Source organism: Anser anser (genome assembly GCF_964211835.1).
Source record: "Anser anser genome assembly, chromosome: 1".
In the NCBI taxonomy this organism is placed as follows: domain Eukaryota; kingdom Metazoa; phylum Chordata; class Aves; order Anseriformes; family Anatidae; genus Anser; species Anser anser.
Genome location: NC_139720.1, coordinates 14,447,499 through 14,473,664, shown reverse-complemented (window position 1 = coordinate 14,473,664; position 26,166 = coordinate 14,447,499). Strand labels below are relative to the sequence as shown.

Below are 26,166 nucleotides of genomic sequence, written 5' to 3'. Positions count from 1 at the left end.
CTTCACAGGTCACGTTGCATGGCATCTCAAGACTCCTGCCCTTTACTGCAAATAGCTCTGCCCAGGCCTTTCCCGTGGACAGGTGGGAGCTGCTTTAGGATCTCTGTTCGCCACTTCCCAGGCTTCTGCCAGCTCTTCCCTGGGCTTCTCCGGAGCAAGATTCTTTAGATCTAACCCATTCTGTGCGCGTTTGTTTGTTTTTCTTCTAAATCACCGCTTTTTCTTGTACAGGCAGGCTGGCTGTAGGTTACCACACGATGCTTGGGCAGCCTGCTCGGTTGGACCAAGCCTTTGTGAGTCGGCTGGATCTGACTGACACGCAGGCATGCATTTCCTTCCTTGGCTCCTGGAGGCTTCTGTGACTCGCACAGCTTCCTGCCTCCCTCAGCCTCTTCTAAGACATAGCTGTTTTGTCCATGACCAGCAGTTCATGCGTATGTCGTTGCCTGTAAGAAGAAATCTGAGATTCGTTTGCAGTGGAGTTTTATCTCAGAGCTTTCCCTTCGCTCGCTGCCTCAGGCCTTGTTCTTGTTGTCCACTCCTTGTATTCAGTTACCATCTGCTCCCAGTCCTCTGCAGGCTGTTTGCTTTGTTATCCCGTGTTTGATTTTGTGCTTTTTTAAAGTTTATTTCTAAGTACTGATACATCGAAGGAGGTAGGGATTATGTGAAGTGAAAGTTATAGACGTGAAAATACGGTAGTACTTCATGTACTTCTGTATATATGTTTTTTTTTCTTTGACAAAGGTTTTATAATAATCTAGGTATGTTAGCTTATAACAGAGTTAACAAGTGGAATAATAGGATTTATTCAGACGTAGGAAAAAAAATGGTCCAATTGGAAAGACGGAAATGTTAGGGGCTTAAATTGTATTTAACAGTGATAAAACACTACTGGTGTCTCTTGTTTATCTTGGCATTTGCTAGACTTGTGATACCGTTTGCCATAACATCCTGATAGACAAACTGATGAAGTATGGGCCAGGTGAGGAGGAGTGAGATCTGGCTGAACTGTTGGGCTTACAGGGCTGTGAGCAGTGTCACGGTGTCCAGCTGGAGGCCGGTCACCACCCAGTACTCCAGCGGTCGCCCTTTCCTGGGGCCAGGACTGTTTAACATCTTTGTTGGTGACCAGGGTGATGGAACAAAGTGCACCCGCAGTGAGTTTGCAGACAAAACAACTCCGGGAGCAGTGCCTGGTGCCCCGGCTGGCTGTGCTGCCTGGAGAAATGTACCTTGTGCAGTTCAACCCAGGGAAAGGCCGAGTCCTGCACCTGGGTGGGAACAGCCCCAGGCACCGGTAAAGGCTGGGGGCCCACCAGCTGGGAAGCAGCTTGGCAGAAAAGGACCTGACGGACAGCAAGCTGAACGGGAGCCAGCAATGAGGCCGAGCGCTGCCAGCAGGCCAAGGGAGGTGATTCTTCCCCTCTCTGCCGTCCTGGTGAGACATGTGGGAGGGAGAAAGAGAGGGATGAACTGGAGCAGGTCCAGTAAAAGGCCGCAAAAGATGATGAAGGACTCGCAGACAGCTTCTCCTGTCATATGAGGAGAGGCCTGGAGTGATGGGGTTGTTGAGCCGTGAGAAGAGACGTCTCAGGGAGATCAGCGTGTACGAACTGATCCCGATGGAGGCAATAAGGCGGACAGACCTGTCAGTGCTGCCCAGCGACAGGACAAGAGGCAGAAGGCACAAACTGAAATGCAGTCAACTCCGTACAGGCGTAAGGAAAACGGTGTTTGTTATATCGAAGGTGGTTGAACACAGGGCGCAGGTTGCCCCGAGAGGTGAGGAATCACCATCCGTGGAGATGTTCAGCACCCAGCTGGACATGGTGCTGAGCAGCCTGCTCCAGGTGAGCCTCCTCCGAGCCACCAGGTTGGACCTGGTGACCTCCAGAGGCCCCTTCCAACCTCAGCTGTCCTGCTGCTCTGCGAAAACAGTATTCGGACAAAGGTTGCTTTCTGAAATTCAGCTAACACTTCAATAGGAAACAGGCATACTAGATTTCTTAAAAGCTATTAATTTTTGATTGAAAATAAAGCCTTCTTATATTAGGAGTTTGTTTTTCAGGCTTCTGTACTTCAACTGTAATCATAAGATTGGGCACTTTTAGCTGGTTATCTTTTTCTGTTGAAAGCACCTCTGCAGTAGCCAAGTAATTCACAAGAGAGCACACAGCTTTGTTTTGTATTGCTCTTCATATTCTTGTTTGTTGGCCATAGTGAAACCCAGCTTGAAAAGAAAAGCCAGTCCCAAAGATGTCCGTCTGGTCCAGTTCTTGCACTCTTGTTTTGTCTACGGCAGTAACAAGGGCTTCGCTAGGCTTACAACGCTTCTTTCTTTCTTTTTTTTCCTCTGGCTGTTTTTTAGGATTCACTTTAGTGCTCAGTGTTTTTGCAGTTTTTCCATCTGAGGAAGGGATTGGGGTCTCAGACCTCCAGGCAGAAGTTTTACAGTGGACTTGGAGCAGACGAGGATACTCGGTAAGGGAGGCATTTGCTTGCTGTTGATCATCAGCATCATGTATTTCAGAAACCCAGACTGTTATTGCTTCTTATTTTCTGCTGGTCTGAGTTATTCATAGCTAATTATGCTTTTCACCTAGTAAATGTTCAGCAGATTCTAAAATAAGGTTTTCTTTTTTTTTTTGCTTCATGATAAATTCATATCCATAATTGTTACGGAGAAAGCTTTTAACTGAATTAATTAACTTAATTAACAATGTGATAATTTAACTCCTTCAAGACATTTGACCGATTTACTTGTCATAAGCCAAACAATACTGAACCTTTCCTGTTCTTGGGCAATTTCATCTTAATTCACCAGTGACAAAGGTGTTTAAATATTATTTTAGTTTCTGTAGAAACTGTTGTGAGGCAGTAACTGGGCAAACTGCAACAGTTGCCTCATAATGAAACACCTAGAAAGTTATTTTTGCCCATGACTTGTATCTCAGTAATAGAAAGTAAACTGCAGATACTCAAAATTAAAAAATAAAAAAAAGAAAAAAAAGAAAAAAAAAAGAAAAAAGAAAAAAAGGAACACTGTTCACTGCATATGCTTAGGATTGAAATTTGGTAATGATCATTTTTGGTAGAAAAAGAAGATTTGGAATACATAACTTATTTAGTGTTTTATCCTTAATTGAAATTAGAACAATTGTATTTCAAATAAATAAGGCTAAAACCTGCTAATTCTGAGTGTAATGCAGCTAAATGCCAGCGTGGGTACTGGTGCACAGGGATTTACTTGTAAAATCCATTGCACTGCATTGGTGTTAGGATAGGCCTGTTGTGATAATAAGTGGGCTACTGCTATTTTTGCTCAAATGTGAACTTGAACGATTTACATTGCAGCAGATAAAAGGAAGGAGACAACATTCCAGTTGGTGTTAAGTCCCACCTGCGTCTGTTTTGTGTCCTCTGTTTTGTTCCTTGCACTGCTTGGATAGGACATCAAGTTGCGATGTAGCTTTTCAAGTAGTGCTGGTGAACCTGCTAAACACTGAAGAAGAAGTAGGCAATCGAGAAAGAAAATAATTCCTGCTCAATGAGAGTGAATTTTTGGAAGCAGGGTTATGTGGTGTTCATAGGGGAAAATGACAAGAGTTTCATACTCGGTCTACTGGTCTACAGAATTCAATCACAGACTGCTTTGGGTGATCACACAAACCGTTTCCTATTTTCACTGTAATAAAATTTATGTTGTTTAAAGAGTTTTGAGATGGTGAACTTAGAATTAGATTCTGTAGAATCCCTTTGCTCTGAGATTTTTTTTTTTTAAAGTTGTGTGTGTATATGGGCAATGATGAGTGGCTTAATTTGTTTAAATTGATTTAGGGAGGAAGGGATTGGTGTATATAGTGTTGTTTTATTTCTTCCAGTAATCTAGTCCTTTTTTAATCAAGTCGTCTTGAGTTAGAAATCAAAGTTTTGTAATATAAAATGTAAGTGAGGTTTGAAAATCTTGAAGTTTCTTCTGGTTACTTTTCGGCATGTTTGTTAGTGCTGTTAGCATTCAATCCTATAATTTCATAGTAATGCAGAAGTCTGCTCTCAATCACAATTTTGTTTCACTGCATGCATTAGAAATTGCTGGATCTCCATCAAAATACAGAACAGGGTTCTCTTGGGCCAGACTGGAGGCTTTAAATTGCTGTTGTGTGGAGTTGTGTCAGCAAGTACCGGAGGAGATGATGTGTTCTGAGTGAGTCACTAACTGCGTGGTGAGATGGAAGCTGAAGAGTTTGTAAGTTTTTTCATTATCGTTTGGTTTGTTGATATGACTTCAAAATGAAAGTCTTAAGGGAAGAAGCAGTTACTAGAAATTACAAAATGTGCTATTTATGTTAAAGTTAAGGAGCAAAAAGTGTTTTGAAATATGAGGAAGGGGCAGTAACATTTATACTGTAGAAATAACTACATCCTTTCTCAGTATCTTTTTTCCTAGTTTTATGGGCTTCATGCAACTTAATTTGGGCAGATATGTCTAGTTATTGCTACTTACTGCTCCAGTGTTGCTGACATGGCTAGTTTATTTTTTGCAAAATCAGTTAAATATACTGTGTTTTGCTTAAGGCATATCATGTATTCTTTAAGGTTTCTTGTTTGGTGGTTTTTTTAACAGTTTGAGTCAATTGTACCTCGTTGTCTTGGCGTACTTCAGAACAGCGCTTGCTGATGTTGAACTGGAATCCGTAAACATAATTAAGACGGTGGTGGTGTTATGATGTAATTAGGTTCAGTAACGATATAAACACAAAAGGGAAATCTATTATCCACAAGAGATGTTAACCTCTCTTTCGTTGTCTGTCTGATTGTGGTTTGTCTGTTTGCAAGTTTTCTTGTAAGTGACTTGTTTTTTTTAAAGATGGGGGTTCTCGTTGTGAAAGATGCAAGTGTATGCTTCTTCCAAATAAAGTGACTAGCGAAAGACATGGTATGGGTACTCTGAATGATATTTCTACAGTAGATGTTTTTTAGAATGAGACTTCAGTTTTGAGGAATTCTATTTAATGGCTTCCAGCAAAGCATAGGTATAATGGCACATATAAATGTAGTATGTCTTTTAGAAGTTTGTTGCATATAGCAGTAGTAACATATAACATTTAACTTAGCTGAGTATTGCTATTTTTTTTTAATTTATTATTTTTTTTAACTAACGGGATGCTGAATTTTAAAATTCACCTAGGGTTCTCTTGCACTTGTTTGAGGTTGGTCTTAACACTTCAGTGCTCTTTTGTGGATGTTTTTTATTGCAGTCCTCACTGCTGTTACAAGTGCAGTTTGCAAACATCGAAGCTTTAGCTAGAAGAAACAGCTGCTGACTGAGGCAGTAAAACTCTGGTTTTGATGAGCTGCATCAGTTTGTACCTACATGGACTGGTAACACCTATCTTCATCTCCTGTCTCTATCTTATTTTTATCCAGGCTGATAGTTATACCAGCCTTGCCCAAGGAAAGCTTGCTGCATCTCCCTCTAGGACTCATCAGTGCTGTGTTGGAGTTGTCCTCTGGGTTTTGAGCAGAGCAGCAGAAGTTGTCGCTTTCCCTCAGGATCTGACTGTGCTGCGTCTGAAAAGACCCGAGCCTGTGGCAGGCAAAATGAAAGGCCGGGGTCATCACCAACCTCTTTTGCATTCATACAGCTTTGACTTCTAGGGCATTTTGTTAATTCCTGAAACTGGTGTCAGTTTCATTTCTCCGTGTTGTGTGTGAGGTTATGGCTCAGAGATGAGCGGAGGTTTAGTTGGGATCATTCTTTACTTTTTTCATGTACTCTGGTTTACCTTTGAATGTCGCTTGTGCTCTCCTGGAATTCTTTGATGTTACAAAGGGAAACGGGAGTTGCTGTCGACCTTTGGCACGTGCTCGCTGTGCCCCTGCCTAGCACAGAGCGGTGCCGCAGGGAGTAATCGGCTACCTGTAGCTGCTCGGGGCTGCTGGGGGAATCGGTCTTTGGTAGGACCTGGGTTAATGTGGAGAACGCTGGGGGTAGTGCTGGTGGAGCATGTCTCTTCTGTTTGCTTTCCTGCAGGAAGGTTTATCCCTGGCACAGAACCAAGTATCTAGAGAGCTAGCGATACCTTACGCTGTCCCAGCTGTCTTCTAGGTGGATGTTTCCTGGATTTCCGCTTGGCAAATCCTCTGACAGGATTTTGGTACTGGTCACGCTACAAGCTTACCCACATCACTCCCACATCCCACCGAACTACATAAAGTTTTGTATGAGGTTCCAACAGAAGGGCTGACCTCTGCCTAACAGTTTTGTGACTGAAAGGAGTGATCCTGCCCCTGGCACAGCTTTTTCACCTTGTGCTAAGTGTCCTGTCCTCTCTGCCCCCCGAGCTCACCAGCAGTTTGCTGGGGCATCAGGTAAATGCTAGAGCCTGCATGATGGGAGTGAGGAGAGAGCACATGAGAGGGCAGTAATTGCATATTCCTTGACCTGTCAAGTGTTTTTTTTTCCTTTTTTTGTAGCAGTAACAATAACATTAACGTTTAGGTTTTAAAAACTTGCATAGGATTCTCTTGCACTTGTTCTAAGTCAGTCTTAACACTTCAGCATTGTTTTGTGGATTGTTTTTGTTTGTAGTCCTCACTATGATTATAACTGCAGTTTGCAAACCTTAGCACATAGCTTAAAAGGAAATGTTGCAAATCACCGTCTGTGATTCAGCAGAAATTCTGACAAAAAAAAAAAAGAGAACATGTTAATCTAAATGGATACTCGTTTGTTTGTATGGAAAGAATGTGGCATATTTTTCAATATATTTAGTGACCAAATGTCTTAATAGGATTTTTGCACAACTCTACATACTGAGATCCGTCCTAGTAAGGACTGAAAGTAAACCCAATCCTAGTAAGGACTGTGACTCTCCTCTGTCAGTAATTCTTCTAATGTCTACCTTCTCCATAGGCAGGCATTTCTTTCATCGTAATAAATGATGAGATAGTGAGATTTTCAGACTAGTGTACTGCTTAGGTTTTGGGGATTTAATGCATATTAAAATAAGAACAGTAAGAAAAAATCATCAGGTATTCTTGGGTATGTGGTTCCCCTTCAAAAATCACCCAGTCAGCCACCACTTGAGTGCCAGCATAGAAGAGCTCAACTGCAGAGCACAGGATCTTTTGCCCTTGTAGAACCTTGTCAGTAAACTCCTTCCAGTTAGGGGGGATGAAAGTTAAGACTTGCATTTTCTTTTTGCTGGATCCTGGACATAAAATGTCCTGCTCTTCAGGAGAAGAAATGATTTTCCAATCAACTCTTTCCAAAAATGGCTGGGATAGCTGGCTAACCCAGCATTGTAACAGTTTCTGCTTTTTCAGTCTCTCTGCAGCATTAATTAATCCAGTATCTGTCTTATCTCCTATTTCACACATCAACAGCAACTATTAATCTGTGTAGTTAAGGCATTTAACTTACTGTCTCAGGAGTTCTTACTAGCAGCCGTGACCCTGTTAAGCTTTGTTAAAGCATTTCCATTTTGTTTGACAAAGGTTCAAGAGTAGAGGCATTGATTTAAAAACAAGAATAAAAACAAACGAAAACTGGAAAGGCTCAAGGGGGCCATCAGTTCAGCATATGTCTGGGGAACAATAATTATAATCCTCCAGAATAGGGGCTTCTTTCTTGAAAAGGGAAGAGAGGAAGGCTGGTCCTAACAACATCGATGGGCCCATGTTGGCTATGGAAGTCAAGTGAGGTTTCCTTTAGTAGTTTAGCTGTAGGTTTATAACAAGTGTAGTATTTTTACCTGTGAACTTTGCACATACAGCACACCTTCTGTGATGCATTGCCAGTGTATTTCTAAGAATGAAAACATTGCTAAGGCAAGGCATTGGCCATCCGTTTAGAATGCGTATCAAGTAGTGATGTGCTCCCAGTGTAACGTCCTCCTTGGTTTATCATGCATGGCAACAAACAGTTACTTGTGGAGTGAGAAAAGGGGTTCTCATCTGTAATCAATGCCAAAGGTTTATTTTAGACAAATCTTGAGGTGGAAAATTCTTCTAAATACTAACCTAGTTCAAAAATAACATTAAAAATAGCCTTAAAAAGTTTTCTGGATTGAAAGAAAAAAACAACAAAAAAGCCCTAGAAAATAATCTTTGGAGTATCTTTGTCCATTTCAGTGATCTGGGTACACCAGCTGGGAGCTAGAGATCTAAATGCCATCAAAGGCTCATTTGAAAAATGAAAGCACCCATTATAGATCAAAACAGCTGTTTTAAGTTCACTGTGCCCAAAATCTGTTACGTTTTTGTTACAACAAAGATGCTTAAGCTTTAAAGTTAGGACAGTACATAACTGGATCATGCTAGTATGAAAAGACATCTGATCGTAGGCTTTGTAACCCCAGGAGACAGGGTTGCCTTGTTGATAGTCCTGTTGGGAGGCAGGAAAAGCATATTTGCAATTCAGCAAGCCTTTGACAAGGTGAGTTGGTGAGGGTGCTGGCATCTGATCTCCCTGGAGTGCTTTAAAAGAAGTAGGGACCTGAGAAATCAGGGTTCAGATATCAGGGACTAAAAATATTGCACGATTCCGTTCTTTTTTGAGAAGAAAGGCAACACCTGGCAAGGGAAGAGCTTTTTACCTTTGGCAGGCCGTTTCAGCTCAAAATGGAGCCAATACCCATCTTTATAAACTTTTCACTGGTAGGTTCTCTACGTTATTAAAGCCAACAGCTGTTCAAAAACACTTCGTTGCCTCTTTATGATAATTTACAGTGCAGAATGTCTAATTAATCAGGTCAGTGTAGCTTGGTTAAGATGACACTGAAGCCAAAGGAGAAGGCTGATGGTTTTCCAACAAGGCCATCCATACTGAATGGAGTATGAGAAGGTGCTGGGGTGTGTGTGGTTGTTTTGGTGTCATGGCAGGAGAAACGTAAGGACCAGTACCCTGCGTTTGTTGTAATATGAGTTTTGTTCTTCATGAGAAGTCAGTAACGAACCACGTGTATTTACCCTTTAATTCATTAGTGCTGTGTGTGTTACTGCGTAGTTGTTGAGATGCTGTGTAAAAGTCAGTGGAGGAGATGCTTCCAAAGAGTGTAGTTTCACAGTTGGCCCCAGTCCACGTTTCAAGTCTCACCTTATCCTCAGCACTTACTCTTGCTGCTCATCACTAGTGCTGGCACCAGTGTGCTTGATGCGCTCAGTTGGCTCAGGGTTTGATCAGCCTGAAAATCGCCGCAGAGGAGCGGGGCGAGGGAGCGACAAGAGCACAGCTGCGGGCAGAAGGGATGCCTGGAAGTCTGTCAGACGTGAGCAGATGGCAGGGCAGTCCCTTGTGCTGGAAGCATCGACCCGGTCAGTTAAAAACAATTGTGAAGCTTCATTCTGACAGTTTCTTAAGAGATAATTCTAATAAATATCAGCATTATTATCAGTATTGGAGGAGTACTAGATCTACTGAGGTCATAGCTCAGTGCTGTAATAGGACCACAAGTAGAAGGTTGGGGATTATCATGGAAGGAATAGTGAGCAGTGTGTAAATATATAGCGTCCCCAGTCTTGAATATTTCACTCTGTTCTGTTCTTTCCATCTCAGAATATAATTGAGATAAGTGATTGAGAGAAGTCACGTGGTTGATGGAGGGTGTGAAACAACTTCTGCACGTGGAATGGTAAGGCAGGCTAGGGATCTTCACGTTGGAATGGGAGTATCAATGGGGAGGTAAAATAAACCTTTATAAAATTGTGAGTGACACAAAAAGAGTAAATAAGAAATAATTTTTCACTGTTTCTTCCAATACAGGAAACTTGCAGGCAGTTTCTGAATAAACAAAAGGAAATAGTTCTTCAAATGTGGGTAGTTTAGTGTGTGGAAGGCCTTGCAACAGGATGTTAGTGTTAAATTTTCATCAGTGCAAGAGGTGACGGTCCGAGGTCTTCAATGTATAGAGAACTACCTCACTGAAGACTGTTAAATACCATCTGTGGTCCAAAAAGTCCCTATGGCAAATTACTGCGCATTGGGCAAGTAGTTGGCTACTGTCACATTTCCCTCATTGGGAGGATGGACATTTTAGCCACCGTCAGGAATAAGATAATGGTTTAGATGCAGCTTTGTTCTGACCCAGTGCAGCTGTTCTTCTGCTAGCTTTGTGTACTGTCAGGATACGTTTGATTTTTTTGATAAGCTTGAGTTGTAACATGAAAATGCCACAAGTAAATCTAGATATTCTTTTGCGGAGAACTAATGGACCATACTTGGCGCTTTATCACTTTTGAACTTTTCAGGCAAGAAAAGTATTTTTAGGATAAAATGTGTAACTATTGATTATTCTTCCTCTACTGGTAGGATAACAGTTCTGCTGTTTTGGAGTTGCATTGCAAGGCTAAATCACGTATCTAACTACGGAGCCTTGCAATTTCATTGGAATTTTTTTAAGAGCTTAGGCAGTGGAGATCACTCAATAAAGCCTAAGGTCTCGAGACAAGACAAAATGAGTGTGTGTTGGCTTTGGAAGTGATCAGACTATATAGTAAAATTAAAATAACAAACTTGATGTTCTTGTTCTAGCAAATAGTTCTGTAATAGTCCTTTATTGTTAAGAACATTTTGAAATGGTGAATGATAAGTTGTTGAAGCCATTTCGTGTGTTAAGCAAAAAGCCATAACTATTTTCTCCCTATTTATTATTATTTTGAAAATGCCATGTACAGAACAGAGAAGAAATAAACTTGTACCTTATTTTTGAAATGTATACAGAAGTTATGAAGGTGTTCTGAACTCTTCCCCTCCTACTCTCCAAAACATTTTTGATTCTCTCATCCAGCTTTTTTCATGTTTTAAATAGAATTTCAAGTCTGGTATCTCCTCTGTTTTGCTGGAGGTTTTTCTGGATGAGTCAGATGTGCATTAGTAGTTCTCACTGTTTTAATTAAAGTGGCAGAGTTGCTGAATCCTTAACAAGCCAGACTGAGGTGGAGGGGACAACACAGAAAAAAACCCTCACATCTCATCTCGATTCTTAGGTTAATCATCCAGAGTGTCTTTAAAGTCATAATCACATAATTCTTTTAACCACCTACAGAATCTTCTAATGTAGACAGTAGTCTAATGTCTAAAGTAAGAACAAGCAAGAAAAACACTTAAATTTCATAATGATAATTTACAGGTTTTCAAACATTATAAAGAACATATAAAAGGGAGGGTGTATATTCTACACTTTTATGTTTTTAGGATATTAGGCAATAATCTGGTAAGCAGGTACAGGATAATTTTTGGTGTCGGTAACAAGGTAATCACAGTATACGTGAGGTAGATGCAAGATCATGGGGTTCACGCAGAACTGGACAAACCTTTTTCAGTACTTGCCTGTTTTTCAGGTTGATTTGTGTGTGCATGGCATGCATTTTGTATGTATTTTCGTAGAAATAGAAGGACTGGAACTGACACACAGGATCAGCGAAGTCAGTATATTATTTTGGGGTCCTTTTTTAATGCGAAGATAACCAAAACCAGAACTTTGTGGTGTTGAAAGAATGATAGGTCTTGGAAATTTTCAGGTCTGTTGTCCTCCGAATTTGACCAATTAACATTAACATCATTATATTAATGGCTTTAGGTTGCAATCCTGATTGTGAGTTGTTCTTAAAAAAAAATATATAAGAATTTAATGATCCAGCAGGTCTTTTCTATTCTTTATTCAGTCTTTTGCTTCTGTACTAGTTGAGAAGTTTTAAGCTACAATATAACTTATTTCTACAGAAAAACAAGGCTCCATTTTTTATTTAGATAGATTCAACTGCTGCTTTCCTGTTTACTTAACTGGTATGTAAATTCCATTCTCTGGTGCTTACATATGGTAGCTGGCATCACATCTGCCTTGTCATTTGTGTGTTTTGGATCTTCTTGATGATTTTCCAGCCTAGTTTCCACCTCTCACAGCTATTTGGCTTGAATTTTGCAACTTAGCTTCAGTCTTTGTTTGCCTTAGTACTGCCGTGAGATCTTTAGTTGCACCCATGTGCTTATTTGTTTGCTGTACCTTTGGCTGTAAGAACTTTATAGGTAATGTATTGTGCAGAAATACAGCAATCTTGTTCTTATATTAAATTACAGGATTTAGGTGATATATGAGCCTAGGTTCAATCAGAATATCAACAAATCATTAAAAAAGTGCTATTGATTTTTAAAAGGAAATGCTGGAAGCTACTAGCCATGTTCAGTGATACTCTATCTACAGAGAGGTCTAGAGCTTTAGCAATGTTTTAAAATGCTGAAAATCATCTTTGTTTAAAAATAAGTTATAAGTCCTTTTTTGTAGCAAAATTAGAAGGCACTTTTATATGGTTAGTAGTGAAATTTTGACACCGTTCAGATTAGTGAAAAATTATATTTTCCACAGAAAATGCTGGTTTATTCAACTTACTCATCTTGTCTGGAACTGGTCAGTTTTTTCTTTACAAAGCAGAGGTGATTGCTGTAAACTTAAGGAAATCAAAGATTCCTTAAAAACTTCTGGACAAGTTTTTAATACTTTTGATACATCTTCTCTTTTTTTTTTTTTTTTTTTTAAAGTAGACAACCCATTTTGGGGTCTGTAAAGGCCAAAAAAAATCTCAAAAGCTTATAAAATTGTAATTTCATGAATACTTTCTTGAACCTAGGTTTGTTTGGCAAGCTGGGTTTAAAAGATGTATAAACTAGATGTAGTATATATAAGTAAAAGAAGGTTGTGGAGGAACCACCATGCACAGTTTTTCTGTGTGGGATATCTGTGACTTCTGGAATTCTGTGAATGCCAGCTATGCCTCTACTTTTTCTCCACGCTTAATAGAAAAACAGATTATGTGCTTTCTTTGTTAACTCCCCTCTTGGAAAGCGAAGTAAAAGCATAGTGAAAGTGCGAAAATCTGTTGTAATTAGAAACTAGAAATAAATATTAAGGCAAACTTAGACTTGCATGTCACTTCGGGTTTTCTTGAGTCTGGCTTTTTTTAGATGCTCTTTAGGTGAACAGTTCCTTGTGGTCTGCTAAGGAGAGTTCTTGTTCACCACTGTGTAACTGCAGCAACTGCTGCGCCTTGAATATAACACCCACTGGTCTATTTTTTTATTATTTTTAAGTCTGAATGGCAGTTCATGAACAGTGCTGAAGAGTAAGGTTGCACTCAGCTGGACCAATCTGCAATTTCAGAGACAGGTGGTTTGACTTCGGGTTTAGGGTATTGTGCAAGTTATTTAAGTCTGAACTGCAGCTTTTCCCTTCTGTCAGAAGGGAGAAAAAAATCTTCATAAAAATATCTTTTAATTCATTGTGTTTCATTAGACACTTTCTCACAAAATTCAAAGTTATTTTTAACTGTTTTTCCACAGAGTGTTCTACAGCATTGTTATACAGAACCTCCTCTCTGCTAGCTGTCAGGCCCTGCCAGTGATGCTTTATTTTAACAAGAACCCTTTTGATTCTGGAGAGAGTACGATATATTGGCAAGTGACTTGAGCTCTAGGCTTTGTTTGGTATTACTGTACAGACATTCAGTAACTCTATCCGTGTCTAGAGAATGCAATGATCCTCTTTCTTATGAGAAAATTTTTGTCCAAGTACAAAATGAAAGTCTAAATTGGATGCTTTCACATTATATTTGAGTAATTTTCTTTGTGCCTTGCTACAGTAGTTTCCCTCCCTTCATTTCATAATTTAAGAAAGGATCCATAGCACAAGGAATAGGTCCTTCAGAAGGACCCATCAGCTTTTTACATTCAAAGGTGGCATCTCTGTTTTTCAGCTAAAGCTCCCTGGTTGTACTGAGAAGGCTCCAAATACCCGTGGTGCTTTGACCTTACCATGCAGGTGGAGATGTTATGAGAAGAGTTCTTTCAAAAGCGCCCCTGACGGTGTTTCTGGTGTGTAGCCCAGGCAGGCTGTATCATCACACCCAGGAATATCTGAGCCTAGAGCTGGCAGTACCATCAGTACGTATCAGCTCAGGCACTCTCACATACACCGCACTCTTCAGAAATTCCTGGGGCCCTGTGCTGGCCAGGAGTGGGGAGACCTCAGGCCCTGGAGGAGCTGGTGCAGCTGTGCTGAGTGGAGAATAGTGGACAAAAGAGGACAGTGCTGAGAATATGGTTGCAAGAAATATTTTAATAAAAGGTTGATTCTGTTCTTGGTAAGACTTATTTCCATGTATCTTTGGGCCTTTATTACTTTAACAACTCTATGGTGCACTGGTCATTGTAGACTTAAGTCCTGTAATAAGTGCTGGGTGAATGTTTTGCATTTTGAGGTTTGACCATCTATTTAAAGTTTCCATAAAATGGTTCTTCATCCTGCCAGAGTAACCTGGCCTGTTCTAATTATCTGATTATTTGCTGTGTTTCCAAAGTATTGTAAATTATTTGGAAACAGTAATGCAGATAAAAGGTTAACAGCTGTTTGTATTATGTTTTAGACTTGAGCCTTTTTGAAGGATGGCCTACTATGGCCTTTCAAGTTGAGTTGGGAGAGGAGTATGCCTACATCTATCAGCTTCTGGTGTGGATTAGATCCTGTGTTCAGACGTGTTTTGATGTAACTATGCTCCCTGTCCTGGAAGGATTGAGGGCACGTTCTGCTGGTTTGCAAGCAGACTTGCAAAACTGTCACTTACTGTTCTATTCATACCCTCTTGCAGAAGTAATTTTTAAAATTTACTGCCCTTTTTGCATGCTTATTTTAGGAGGGTAGTTTTGCAAAACATGGCCTTCTTTGTTTTGGACTGGTGATTGATGTGTAAAAATGGGATCTGCAGAGCATATTTTTACGGAAAAAAAATGGTTGCAATTTTGTTTTTTATTTTTTTGATATTCTTCCAAAGACCTACATTCCAGATTTCAATCTCTTGATTTAGAAGGAAAATACAGAAGAACACTTTGTTTGTTGGCGTGTTCTTTCTTTTTGACCTTAAGCATTTAACTTCGTGCAGAGGCATTTGTCCAGTCTTAACAGTCATTTATGCAGCAGTATATTTAATGACACAATTATTAGGTGTCCTTTTCATTTCCATTATGGTGATTTTTAGCTTGCACAAGCGGGAAGCAGTAGTCTGACTTAAGATCATGCAAGTGTACAGTTTAAAAAAATATATTAAAAATTTGAATTTCTATATTTAGCTAATTTATGTGGGTTACCTGGTGTGTAGTTCCTCATCATTATTTGATCTTAGATAGAAGAAAGAAATTAACAGAAGGACTGTTATTTTATTTTCAGCTGTAGTCTAAATAAAACTACAGAATAATTAAATAGAAGATGTGTTTCTACTACCTGCAAATTTTTATGTAGTGTGCTTGGCAAATCTGGGGTCTTTTTGCAAGAGTTTTAACAGGTTAGGCAGCCTGTTCATTTTTAGAACTGATCCTTCCCATGAGAGAATTACGTCCCATGAGTACATTTCTTCTAGTCTCTTTCAAAGTGCAGAGTAATTTAACTGGGGAAAAAAAAAAGCATCTGAGCATTGCAAGCATTGTAGGGATTTCTAGGTCTATATCCATAAACCTTTTTTAGGCATGGAATCATATGCTCAGTTATTTAGCCTTGCAGAACTGTCACAAGCTGGGAAAATAATACAAAAAATCCAGAAACTCATTTCATGTATGTTGCTACGGCAATATTCTTCTGCATAAAGAAAAATATGGCTTTACAGGTCTTATCCATTGCCTTGTTTTCTGTCATGCTCCCTTCATCGCTGGAAATTCAGCCAGAGCAGCCTGCGCCTGCCTTTCAGGTGGGACCTCTGCTGTGGTATGGGTAGGAGAACGCTTCGAGTTTGATCTCCTGCTTTCTTGATATGTAGCATCATACATCTAGGTTCTGATTTTCTTGAAAGAATTAACAAACTGACGTATGCAAAACTGCAGTTAGTTGAGCATGGGGAGTAACAGAGTGCAACAAGCAAGTTATTTTTTCCACTGTTTCCAGGTTTTCCAAAGGAGCCATTCCTTTACAAGCCTAACTGCTGCGAGTTTTAAATTAGCAGGAAAATCCCTCCTAAGCCAGAATGTGCTTGTTATTTGTATAACAAGTATGCTGAAGAAAATTGAAAGCTTTGCATTTCCCTCAGACTTGCTTTAAGATATTTTTGTGTTTCTTAGAGGACATCTAGAGTAATTTCTCACCCTACGTAAGCCTTTCATACATATATGAAAGGCCTATGACTGAGGGCCTTTTCCCCAGCATTTGTGTGACCCTAATATCCTAGATTTGTTTTGTAAAGAACAAATAATAGTTTTTTTTTTTAATTTCAATATGAAGTCTATAGAATCCTAGAATGGTTTAGGTTGTAAGGGACCTTAAAGATCATCTTATTCCAACCCCCCTGGAGTGGGCTTGACACCTCCCACCAGACCAGGTTGCCCAAAGTCCCATCCAACCTGTTCCACTGCCTCACCACCCTCACAGTAAAGGATTTCTTCCTTATCTAATCTAAATCTACCCTCTTTGAGTTTAAAGCCATTCCCCCTTGTCCTATCACTACACCCCCTGACAAGGAGTCCCTCCCCAGCTTTCCTGCAGGCCCCCTTTAGGCACTGGAAGGCCGCTGTAAGGTCTCCATGCGGCCTTCTCTTCTCCAGGCTGAACAACCCCAACTCCCTCAGCCTGTCCTCACAGAAGAGGTGCTTCAACCCCTTGATCATCCTTGTGGCCCTCCCCTGGACTTGCTCCAACAGGTCCATGTCTTTTTTTATGTTTGGGCCCCAGAGCTGAATGTGTCTCAGGATGGTGTCTCATGAGGGCAGAGCAGAGGGGCACAATCACCTCCCTCACCCTGCTGGCCACGCTTCTGTTGATGCAGCCCAGGACAAGGTTGGCTTTCTGGGCTGCAAGCGCGCATTGCTGGGTCATACTGACCTCATCAACCAACAACCCCAGGCCCTTCTCCTCAGGGCTGCTTTCAGTTAATTCTCCTCCTAGTGCAGGACCTTGCCCTTGGCCTTGTTGAACCTCATGAGGTTCGCACAGGCCCACCTCTCAGGCCTGTCCAGGTCCCTCTGGATGGCATCCCTTCCCTCCTGCGTGCCAGCCGCACCACACAGCTTGGTGTCATCGGCAGACTTGGTGAGGGTGCACTCGATCCCACTGCCCATGTCACCGGCAAAGGTGTTAAACAACTTCAGTCCCAGTACCCTCTGAGGAACTTCATTTGTCACTGGTCTCCACCTGGATATTGTGCTGTTGACTGCAACTCTTTGAGTACCACCATCCAGCCAATTCCTTACCCACCGAGTGGTCCATCCATCAAATCCCTGTCTCTCCAGTTTAGAAACAAGGATATCATAGGGGACAGTGCCAAATGCTTTGCACAAGTCCAGGTAGATGACTTCAGTTGCTCTTCCGTTATCCAGCAATACTGTAATCCCATCATACGAGGCCACAAAATTTGTTAGGCACTATCTTCATGTTTTTTGCATTGCACCATGCAAATTACTGCCGTAGTTCTGTAAAGTTCATGGGGCAGACTTGCTTTCTGGTTCCTGAGAACGCCCTTGAACTGAATAAAATTCTGTTATAAAATCTAAGGATGCTTATGTCATCTACAAAATGAATTGGATTATTTTTTACTTTCAGCATATCTAAGGGACGGAGCTGTGCTACAGTTCTTAAGCCCAGAAATGTTTAGGTGTCTGTGTCTCAAATCTGCTTTTTGAAAAGGAAAAAGATGCGTGTTTAAGATAGTCTGTTACTATCTTGTGTGTGTGTGCTCCATTGCTTCTGTATGTGTGTGTTCTCATATTTTTGTTTCATTACAGTACTCAGAATGATACTGTATTCTGGTCCTTACTTTACATGCTACCAGTGAAGCTTTTAGAAACTGTTTTGTCAGTTTTTCTTCCATAGACTGTTGTTTCATTGGCTGTAATAGATGTTGGAAAAATTTCGGAAGTGTTTCCTGAAACATTTTATCCCTGTTTAGAGTCTCCTAATTTGTCATACAAAGTACTTTGAATTTAATGTGCTATTTACTGTTTTTATTTTTTTCATTTTCATGCAAGGGCCGTCTCTACAAAGGTGTTTAACTTAAGTAATAAGGCATTAACTTAAGCAAAAGAAAAGTAGAAGATAAGAGTACAACAAAGTGAAGGTGCCTTGGCTGTCTTAAGAGCCAGAAAGTCCATTCTCTACCTATTAAATAGCAGGGTCACACTAAAGCTACGTGGAGAATCCTTAGCACTGTGGAGGATGTCAGAGGAGAACCTCTGCTGACAGAGATTTTGGTTGCTCTTCTGTGGTTCTGCTCACAATCATCACGTCGCACCCTCACTGCTGCCATTTCATGCGACTTGGAGCAGCCGCATCATGGCTGCAGAAATGTCAAACTCATAGTTGCATGTAATTCTGCAAGAGCAAGGATTTTGTATGCAAAATAACACCATTCAGCAAACTGAATGCTTGTGACTTAACCAGCCTGTTCCTCACAAAAGGGAAACTTTTGTCTACTCTTGACACTTCCATTTTTAGGAAGATTGTGATTATCTTCAACAGGGATAATATACTGCATAACGAAGTATTAAACACTTGCCATAGAGAAATGCTCGAAATAAATGGCAAAAAAAAGAGGAACACGGTCTGAAGGGGCAAACCAATGTAGCTTTTTTTGTCTTAGTTGAGGCAAAATCTTTGGACTTGTTAACTCCATTGTTTTTACTTTTTTAAACTCCATTTATTTTGATCTCCATGCTTTAACCAAAAGCCTGTCTTCAGCTCAAAACCTGGCAAGAAAACATGAGCTGTCATATTTCTGATGTCTCTGTTTTCCTTTAATTGATATAAATACTTTTTCTTAGCAGAGTCAGAAAATACACAGGAAATAAATGAATGTATCTTCCTGTTTATGTCTTATGACTGTTGTCTGTTCTCATTGGGATAGGTCATCTGAAGGCTATGTGCTGGGAGGCTAAAGTTGGCAGCGAGCAGAACCTTGAAGATGCACAGGAAAGTTTTCCTGTAAGCTAAATTTCTTCTGGCTTAGAAGAAATTACGTTTTACTTATGTTTTACTTTGTGGATTGAAAAAAAAGAAAAGGAGCTTAAAAAGTACTTTAAACCCACATTATTATAATAATTTTGCTTCTAGTCATTGAAACTCTGATTATTAGGCAGTAGCTTTGGGATCCATTTCAACTCCATGTAGTTCAGCAAATGCTAGCATATAAGGTAGTGTGGTGCTGTTTCCAGTGGGACCTGGCAGTAAGAAAAATACCTTTAAGGCAAAGTCAGAGCAAACTGCCTGAGGTTTCCTGTGAAATTTAAGTGCCAACTGGCATTTTATATTAAAAAAGTTTGCACTTTAAGGATTAATTCCCATTCATTTTGTTATTTTTTGTATATATTACAGTCGTCTTACACTTTCAGCTAGTTGATCTTAAACTTCTTCATACTGTTGACATGAATGCAATGCATAAAATATATGCATCCTCCACATGTGGAGGAAGATACGTTTTTTGTGGAAGATATTCTGAGCCCCGTTGTACTACCTTTCTGAACAAAGATCAATATAACACTAGAGTTCTTGTTTGCTAAAATGAGCAGCTGCTTTCAAACTAAAACTGTTACATATTCATTTTACAGATCTCAAACATTCATAAAAATATTTTGCTTATTTTTTATTTAATGGTATGCAGTTAAAATAGCAGGCACCTCTATGAATAACAATTTGTACAGAAACAGATGAAGGGAAAGTGTTTTTTTTTTTTTTTTTAAATGTTACTCTGTTAAATTGCAGCCTTCTACTATTTTGTTGGGTCTTTATTTGAATATATTCTTATCAGTTGAGTAACACCAAATAAATACAATGACAAAGGCCGGGTCTCCTATGCAATCATAATAATGAAATGAAACATAACTCTGTAAAATTCAATAAATATTTAAATATATTGTCCTGCTACAAACATATGAATGAGTTTTATTAATTTATAAATTGCTTGAAGCAGCTACTGTTTTCTCTAGACTGCTTAGTCAAAATCTGCTGTAAGCTCTGAGCTGTGTGTCCTGTGCTGGCTGAGATGATTCTATAGTTTCACAAATAGATAACAATGCAGCCTGTGCAGTTGTTATTAAAATTATTCTCATCTACCTTTACATTTCATCACTGTACTATCTTTTAGTGCCACTTTTACCAGAGAAGGATTGTTTTCCTGGTCAAAGCTTAATTCTGTAAAATGTTCAGTTCATTTTAGTCGTGTTCTGGGAATATAACCTTTTAGTTATCACTGAAATTTACAGTTGTGTGATGGGACTATTTAATTTTGTCCCCAACTAATAAAAAGCATAATTATTTTAATATAACATTCATCATTCATCTGAAATTAAATACCTGTCTTACTACTTACCCAATGTTTAATTGCCCCTTTTCCTCTGTCATGGTAGAGGGAGTTTAGGACAACTAGATTTCTAGTGGTCTCCTTACATTACTGTATTAGGTAAGGGACATTTTATCTTTCTGACGTATGGCTTCAAATGTGTAATGATGAGCACTATTCCCCTCTTTCAGTCTAATCTTTAGTATCTAAGATTTTCATGCCAATGTTTTCTTCCTGTTTTGGCAATGACAATTACTTCTTCTTTATACGTGAATTTCTGTGGATATGATAACTACCTTAAAGTCACTGGTTGTATTGATAAATTGTCTATGTTCTTTTCAAGCTAGATGGAACCCTGGGTAGTATCTCTGAGGCAAAGATAAGATTATCTTGAAGAGCGTGTCTTATTTGCATTATTTTTCAACGTGTGTGTTTTGTGATGCTGTCTGATGCTAACTAAAGCAGAGCAAGAGTCTATGTATTACTTTGGTAAATATTTTTAATTTCAGATCTCTTTACAGTAAAATCTCATTTATTTAAACTTTGAGATACATAATTATTTTTATATAAAACGATATTTTAAAAGGAAATGTCATTTCCTTTTAGAACTACTGATTAATCTACTTCTATTCAAAGAAGTAATAACTCATACCATAATCACACTCTCATTAGAAAATAATTAGGCAGTTCTGGAGAGCCCCAGTCTTGTGAGCTAGTCATAGACTTAGGATGTCAAAAACAAGCAAAAACCTGCAATCAAAACTAGTTTCTTGTTTTCCTGAAAATATGAAAAAGCTTATTTTTTTTGTTATCTGGTGGAAGCGTATGCATTTCTTATTTCCCTTTTCAGTATGATGGTTCTTGGTTTAAAAAACTCCTTCAAGCTTAGTTCATTACGTTCGTATCAGTGTTTTGCCTTTTCAGCCTGATGGTTCTTGGTCAAAAAGCTCCCTCAAGCATAGTTCAGTATGTTCACACCAACATTTAGTATGGCAAAGTGTCAAATGAGATTCAGCGTTAGTGATACATATTGAAAAGTAATCCTAACTTTTCATATAAAATAATGGATTCTGAGGTGATATTTATTTAGGGAACTGACACTGAAGCAGGTGTTTCATGAAAGAATCAGCCTTATGTTCAATAACGATTTAAAGAAGCAAAACCATGATAAGGAACAAAGGAGGAGATGACAAAGAACAAAATATCATTATGCCAGCATAAGCCCATCATGCATTGCCTATATGGCATACAAAGGGTATGGCACGACAAGGTTTGGAAAGAGTGGAGGGGAGGATCTTGAATTATGGAGCAGCTTTCCTGTAAGGAACGACAGAACTGAGTAGGACTTTTCAAGACTGAAAAACAGATGGCAGAGGGGGATACAGTAGATGTCTATTAAATTGTGAGCCAGGGAGAGGGTGACTGCAGAATGACTGTTCAGACACTTTCAGTGCAAGAATCAAGGGATGTCAACTGAAGCTATGAGATGGCAGCTGCAGAGCAAACAAAACAAGGTGATTCTTTGGAAAAGGTGTAATTATGCTCTGGAATTTCATGTCATGCGGATGCTGTAAGCTTCCACGTGCTCAAGGGGGAATTGGGTAGACTTGTGCAATAAATGTGAGTTGGGAGATACTAAATATATAGCGGTCCCATCTGGCGGTCTCAGAGGTGCTGTTTGTTGGAGACCAGGAGACTGCCTGGGGGAAGAAGGAACTTTGTACTCAGCTTTTCCCATGGACATCTGCACAGGGCTGTTTCTCAGATAAAGGATACTGGTGTTATGTAGATCTGTGATATGTCCTACCAGAGCCCTTCTGATACCATTGCACTCAAGTTCTTGGGTCTACTCCTTTTCCATAGGATTTCTGTTTCAGGAAGGATAATTTGTTCTAGCTAATGTTTGCAACTTAAATATTTTATCTGGAAAAAAAAAGCTATATAGGTGAGAGAGACAGTAAGATTTAACTCTAGCAATAGGCTTTGAGTATTGACTTATGATATAGGCTAGAACAACATATATTTGAAGTAAAATTTATATCTCAGATCGTTCAGATTAGGGATTTGAACCTGGCTTTGAAACTCTTTCCCAGGCTGAGTGGAGTGTGTCTATGCTAGTTGGTCTCCCACTCTCATATGTCTAGTCAGAAATTCTTCTAGACAAAAGAAATACTCAATTTAAGTACTTTTCCAAACATGCTACCTATGAAAAAGTGTGCTGAGAAAGTCTAACACAGGTGAGGGAAATGAGACTGCTGTTTTTTTCTTCTATGTTTAAGACTCTCCACAGCATTTTCCACCTCCCACCCCCTTTAAATAGACCCAAAGGGTAATTTCCATTCTAACTGGTGTTTACAGTAAGCTGTCTAATTAAGTTGCTTTGGTATTGAAAGCATTTCTGGGGCATTAACCGTTCATTGGGTTGTTTGGTCTTTGGAAATTTGAACGTGTCTCTTGATCTCATGCCTGGTGTTAACAGCTGAGCTCTGAGCACCGGCACAGGCTGCCCAGGGATGCTGTGGATTCTTCTCCTTGGGGATCTTCAGAAGCCACCTGGACGTGGTCCTGGGCAAGTGGCTCTGGGTGTCCCTGCTTGGGCAGGGGTGGGAGCAGCCGGCCTCCAGAGGGCCCTGCCCGCCTCAGCCATGCTATGAAAGGTGACTGTGTGCATGTACACAGCTGTCACGGATGAAATTATATACTTCACTCAGAAGACAGAAGCGGCAATATATTTATTGATATAACGTAGTGATCTAACAAAGCTTGATTGTAAATAAGACAGTGACTTAACAAGATTCGAGATGGCAAGGTACACTTGATTATTTACTGCACAGAGGACAGGGTAAGTCAGACGTGTCAGGGAGTAGTCAGAAGAATGTGTCAGCTTCTAGTCAGGAAAAAGAGAATCGCCGAATTCCTGCAGTATTGTTACACAAAAATTCTTTGAAAGAAAGGGGTGGCGGGGGGGGAAGAGAAGAAACACATGTCACTTATTAAAATAAGGGAAATAATGAAGGTTAGGTTGGCCTTCTTTTGTTTCAAAATCAGTCTGCTACCAAAAAAACTCTTTGTTAGTCATCTATTATGGCTTTTTGGGAATAAGATGTAGGGGTAGTCTCACTTTAAGGAAGAAATCAAATTCTATTTTTTTTCACAGTACATACATTCAAGAACACATGATTTTATTTACTTACAAAGTATGGAGCCCGCCTGTCTCTTTGATCGAAAATGAGGAAAAAAGAAGATAGTGAATTCCACTTTCGTATATATTCCCTGTGGTATGATTTTTGAGCCTAGCAATATAAATAAACTTTGAATGTCTGAATGAAACAATCCACGGATTCTTGAAGCCACTTTAACCAGTCTGCAGGCCTCCCATAAAATCATAAAACTTGTATATACGGTCTCTGCTGCATATTACATAAATATTATTTAAGCTCTTTTCCTGCTCACACGGAGCCGGTGCTGGCAGCAGAAAGCAGGGCCAGTTTCCATGGCAACCCCGAGGCACTGTGAGGAGGGCTGACACGGGCCTGTGGTTGGTATTTTTGTGCAAGGGAAGAGGTGCAGACCTACATTTTTAGCTAGGAAATGTTTCAAACCACAAAAAAAAAAAAAAAAAAAACACATTTAACAACGATTATGAATCTGTTGTAAGAGGTAGATCTCTGTAACAGTGGAAATGGAAACCTCTTGTTTGCTCTTTGCAATAGGAAATTAATTTTCATTGCGTTTCTCTAACGTTACAGAAAAGCACCATTAAATACACTATTATTGCTGATATATTTGCATGGAAATAGCAAGGACTTTTCTGTACTGAAAGCAAGGGGAGCTTAGCACTGATGCAAAATAGGGACAAAACGAAAATCAGTCTGTCTTAGTCCTAGCCTTTTCAGGCTAGTTTTCACCTCTCCGCTCTTTTAAAATTATTTTCACAAAGGTCTATGAGGACTTCCAGATAAATCTCATTCTTTTTTTGTGGCAATCCTATCTCTCTGTTTTTCATTTTCTGTGGGTTTTCAAAAGATAATCCTCTCTTGTTTGTTCTTTCAACCTCCTGTTACCTTTCAGTGGGACTTACTATGTCTTTTTCTATTTTTAGCATCGTAAGGATGAGGAGACCTCTTACATTGACTCCTTTTATTTTTCCCCTTGGCACGGCGAATGATTAGGAAACCAGGCTCTCATGCCCCTTACTTGCTGAAGACTGTTCAGTAGCTTAACACCATTGCTTCTCCATTTTTATTTTATTTTTTTTGCTTACCATGTGTTTATTAAGTGTTAATGTTTGTTCAAGAAATGGTTGTAGCTGATACGCAGAACCCTAAGGGGAAGTCAGATGAAACTGGAAGAATTAGAGACATCCATTTTATGAATTGTCTTCTATGTACTTGTGAAAATTCGGATAGGGATCGACTGGGACATCACTCAGAGGTAAAGAAGGTGAAGTTTGTGCTTAAAATAAACAAAAAATTGGCTGTTTCTTATGCTTCCCTAAAAGTTATATTTCTGGAGAATTAAGTCTTTGTTGATGAGATCTTCAGGTAGTTCTTTTCCGTTGTTATTGATGAAAAGTTAGGAGTGAGGAAGGCATGATTTAAAGGTATCCGGTAGCTTCCTAGAAATGCTGCATTTTCATTTGGGTACCAGGAGTCACAAAGGGAAGGGAGTTCTGAAGCCTGCACTTTGTCTTTCATGTTTGACTGGACGAGGGTGAGACATTGCTCATCTGTCTCTTTGCATTTCTCTATGCCTCCTACACCATAAAGTACTTACTCCACCTTGGAGAAGTGGGCTGTTCTGGGAAGTCAGAACCCTCTGAGAAGACGAACCTGGCTGGAAGCAGAATTCCTCAGAAGCGTGAAAGGCTCCGTGCATCTCAGTGAATCATCCCCACCCCTAGCACTACACGGCTAATCTGTATCTGGTGTTGCCTAGCAGGAATTCGTCAAATATCTAAAGGAAGCTGATTTATCCTAACTGGAACTCTTGTAGAAATTCAAATAGATAAAATGCTCACAGAGGAGTATTAGCCTCTTCTGTACGTCTGGCACCCTCACTATCAATCAAGATTAAGCTCAAAAGCATTTTACAGCTGTCCAAGGCTTGGCTGCCTGGTCATGCTAATGATTTAAAGACGTCTTGCTTTATAACAGAGTATCTCCATCCCATCTTGCTATCAGCTTGTGTTTTGGCTATCACCTTTTTAGAGGTTTAGCAATTTAAAATTCTGCTTTTAAGCGATAACCCATGTGTGCACTCACTGCATCTACCTCTTCGTTCAGGAGTAGAAAAACTTATTTATCTCTGTAGTAACTATAGGTACATAAGGTGAGATGAGCCCACAATGCTCAGTTCCTCTCTTGAAATAGTGTTCAGCTCAGAGTTTTCTTCAGCTCTTTTCCATCCATTACTGCTGATAGTCTACATAGCTTCTTGAAGACTTCACTGAGGCTTGTCAGATAACTGAGCCGATGCCAGAGTAGACTTTAGCCAGCTTTGGCACTGACTCAGCTTAGTGAAAGTCAAGGCAATACATCGCAAACATATGTAGCATATCTTAGTTTTAGCACCAGTCAGATCAGAAGCTGTGCCACCACCATAAAACTCAGTATTTCCATTTTTGTCAGCAGTAAACTTTGCAAAGTTCCTTTGACCTTGGTTTCTGCTTTGTGTAGGCTATATCTTTGAAGCTATGTCACCATCCTTTAACTGTCATTAGGAGTCAGCGTCAGCGTGTTTCTGTCTTGTACTGTGCTGTGCCAATTATCCTTGACCTCTGGCTTTTGAAACCTGGAATCTGAAAATTCTTCAGTTTTTCTAACAGCTCTAGCTAATGTTCAGGACACCATTGGCCTTCTG

General features: G+C 39.8%; 1 protein-coding gene across 12 annotated transcripts in view; it reads left to right on the top strand.

The window, feature by feature from the left end:
• SRPK2 (SRSF protein kinase 2) overlaps positions 1–26,166 on the top strand; it is a 144,513-nt gene that overhangs the window by 63,177 nt on the left and 55,170 nt on the right. For 2 of the 12 annotated variants that reach the window (XM_083819853.1, XM_083819842.1), the window contains exon 2: positions 18,874–18,950. The exons of the other annotated variants lie outside the window; for them this stretch is intronic. In XM_083819853.1, the coding sequence (XP_083675979.1) occupies positions 18,931–18,950 (20 nt within the window). In that variant the 5' untranslated portion in view covers positions 18,874–18,930. The remainder of the gene's footprint in view (positions 1–18,873; positions 18,951–26,166) is intronic. 12 annotated transcript variants of the gene reach the window in all.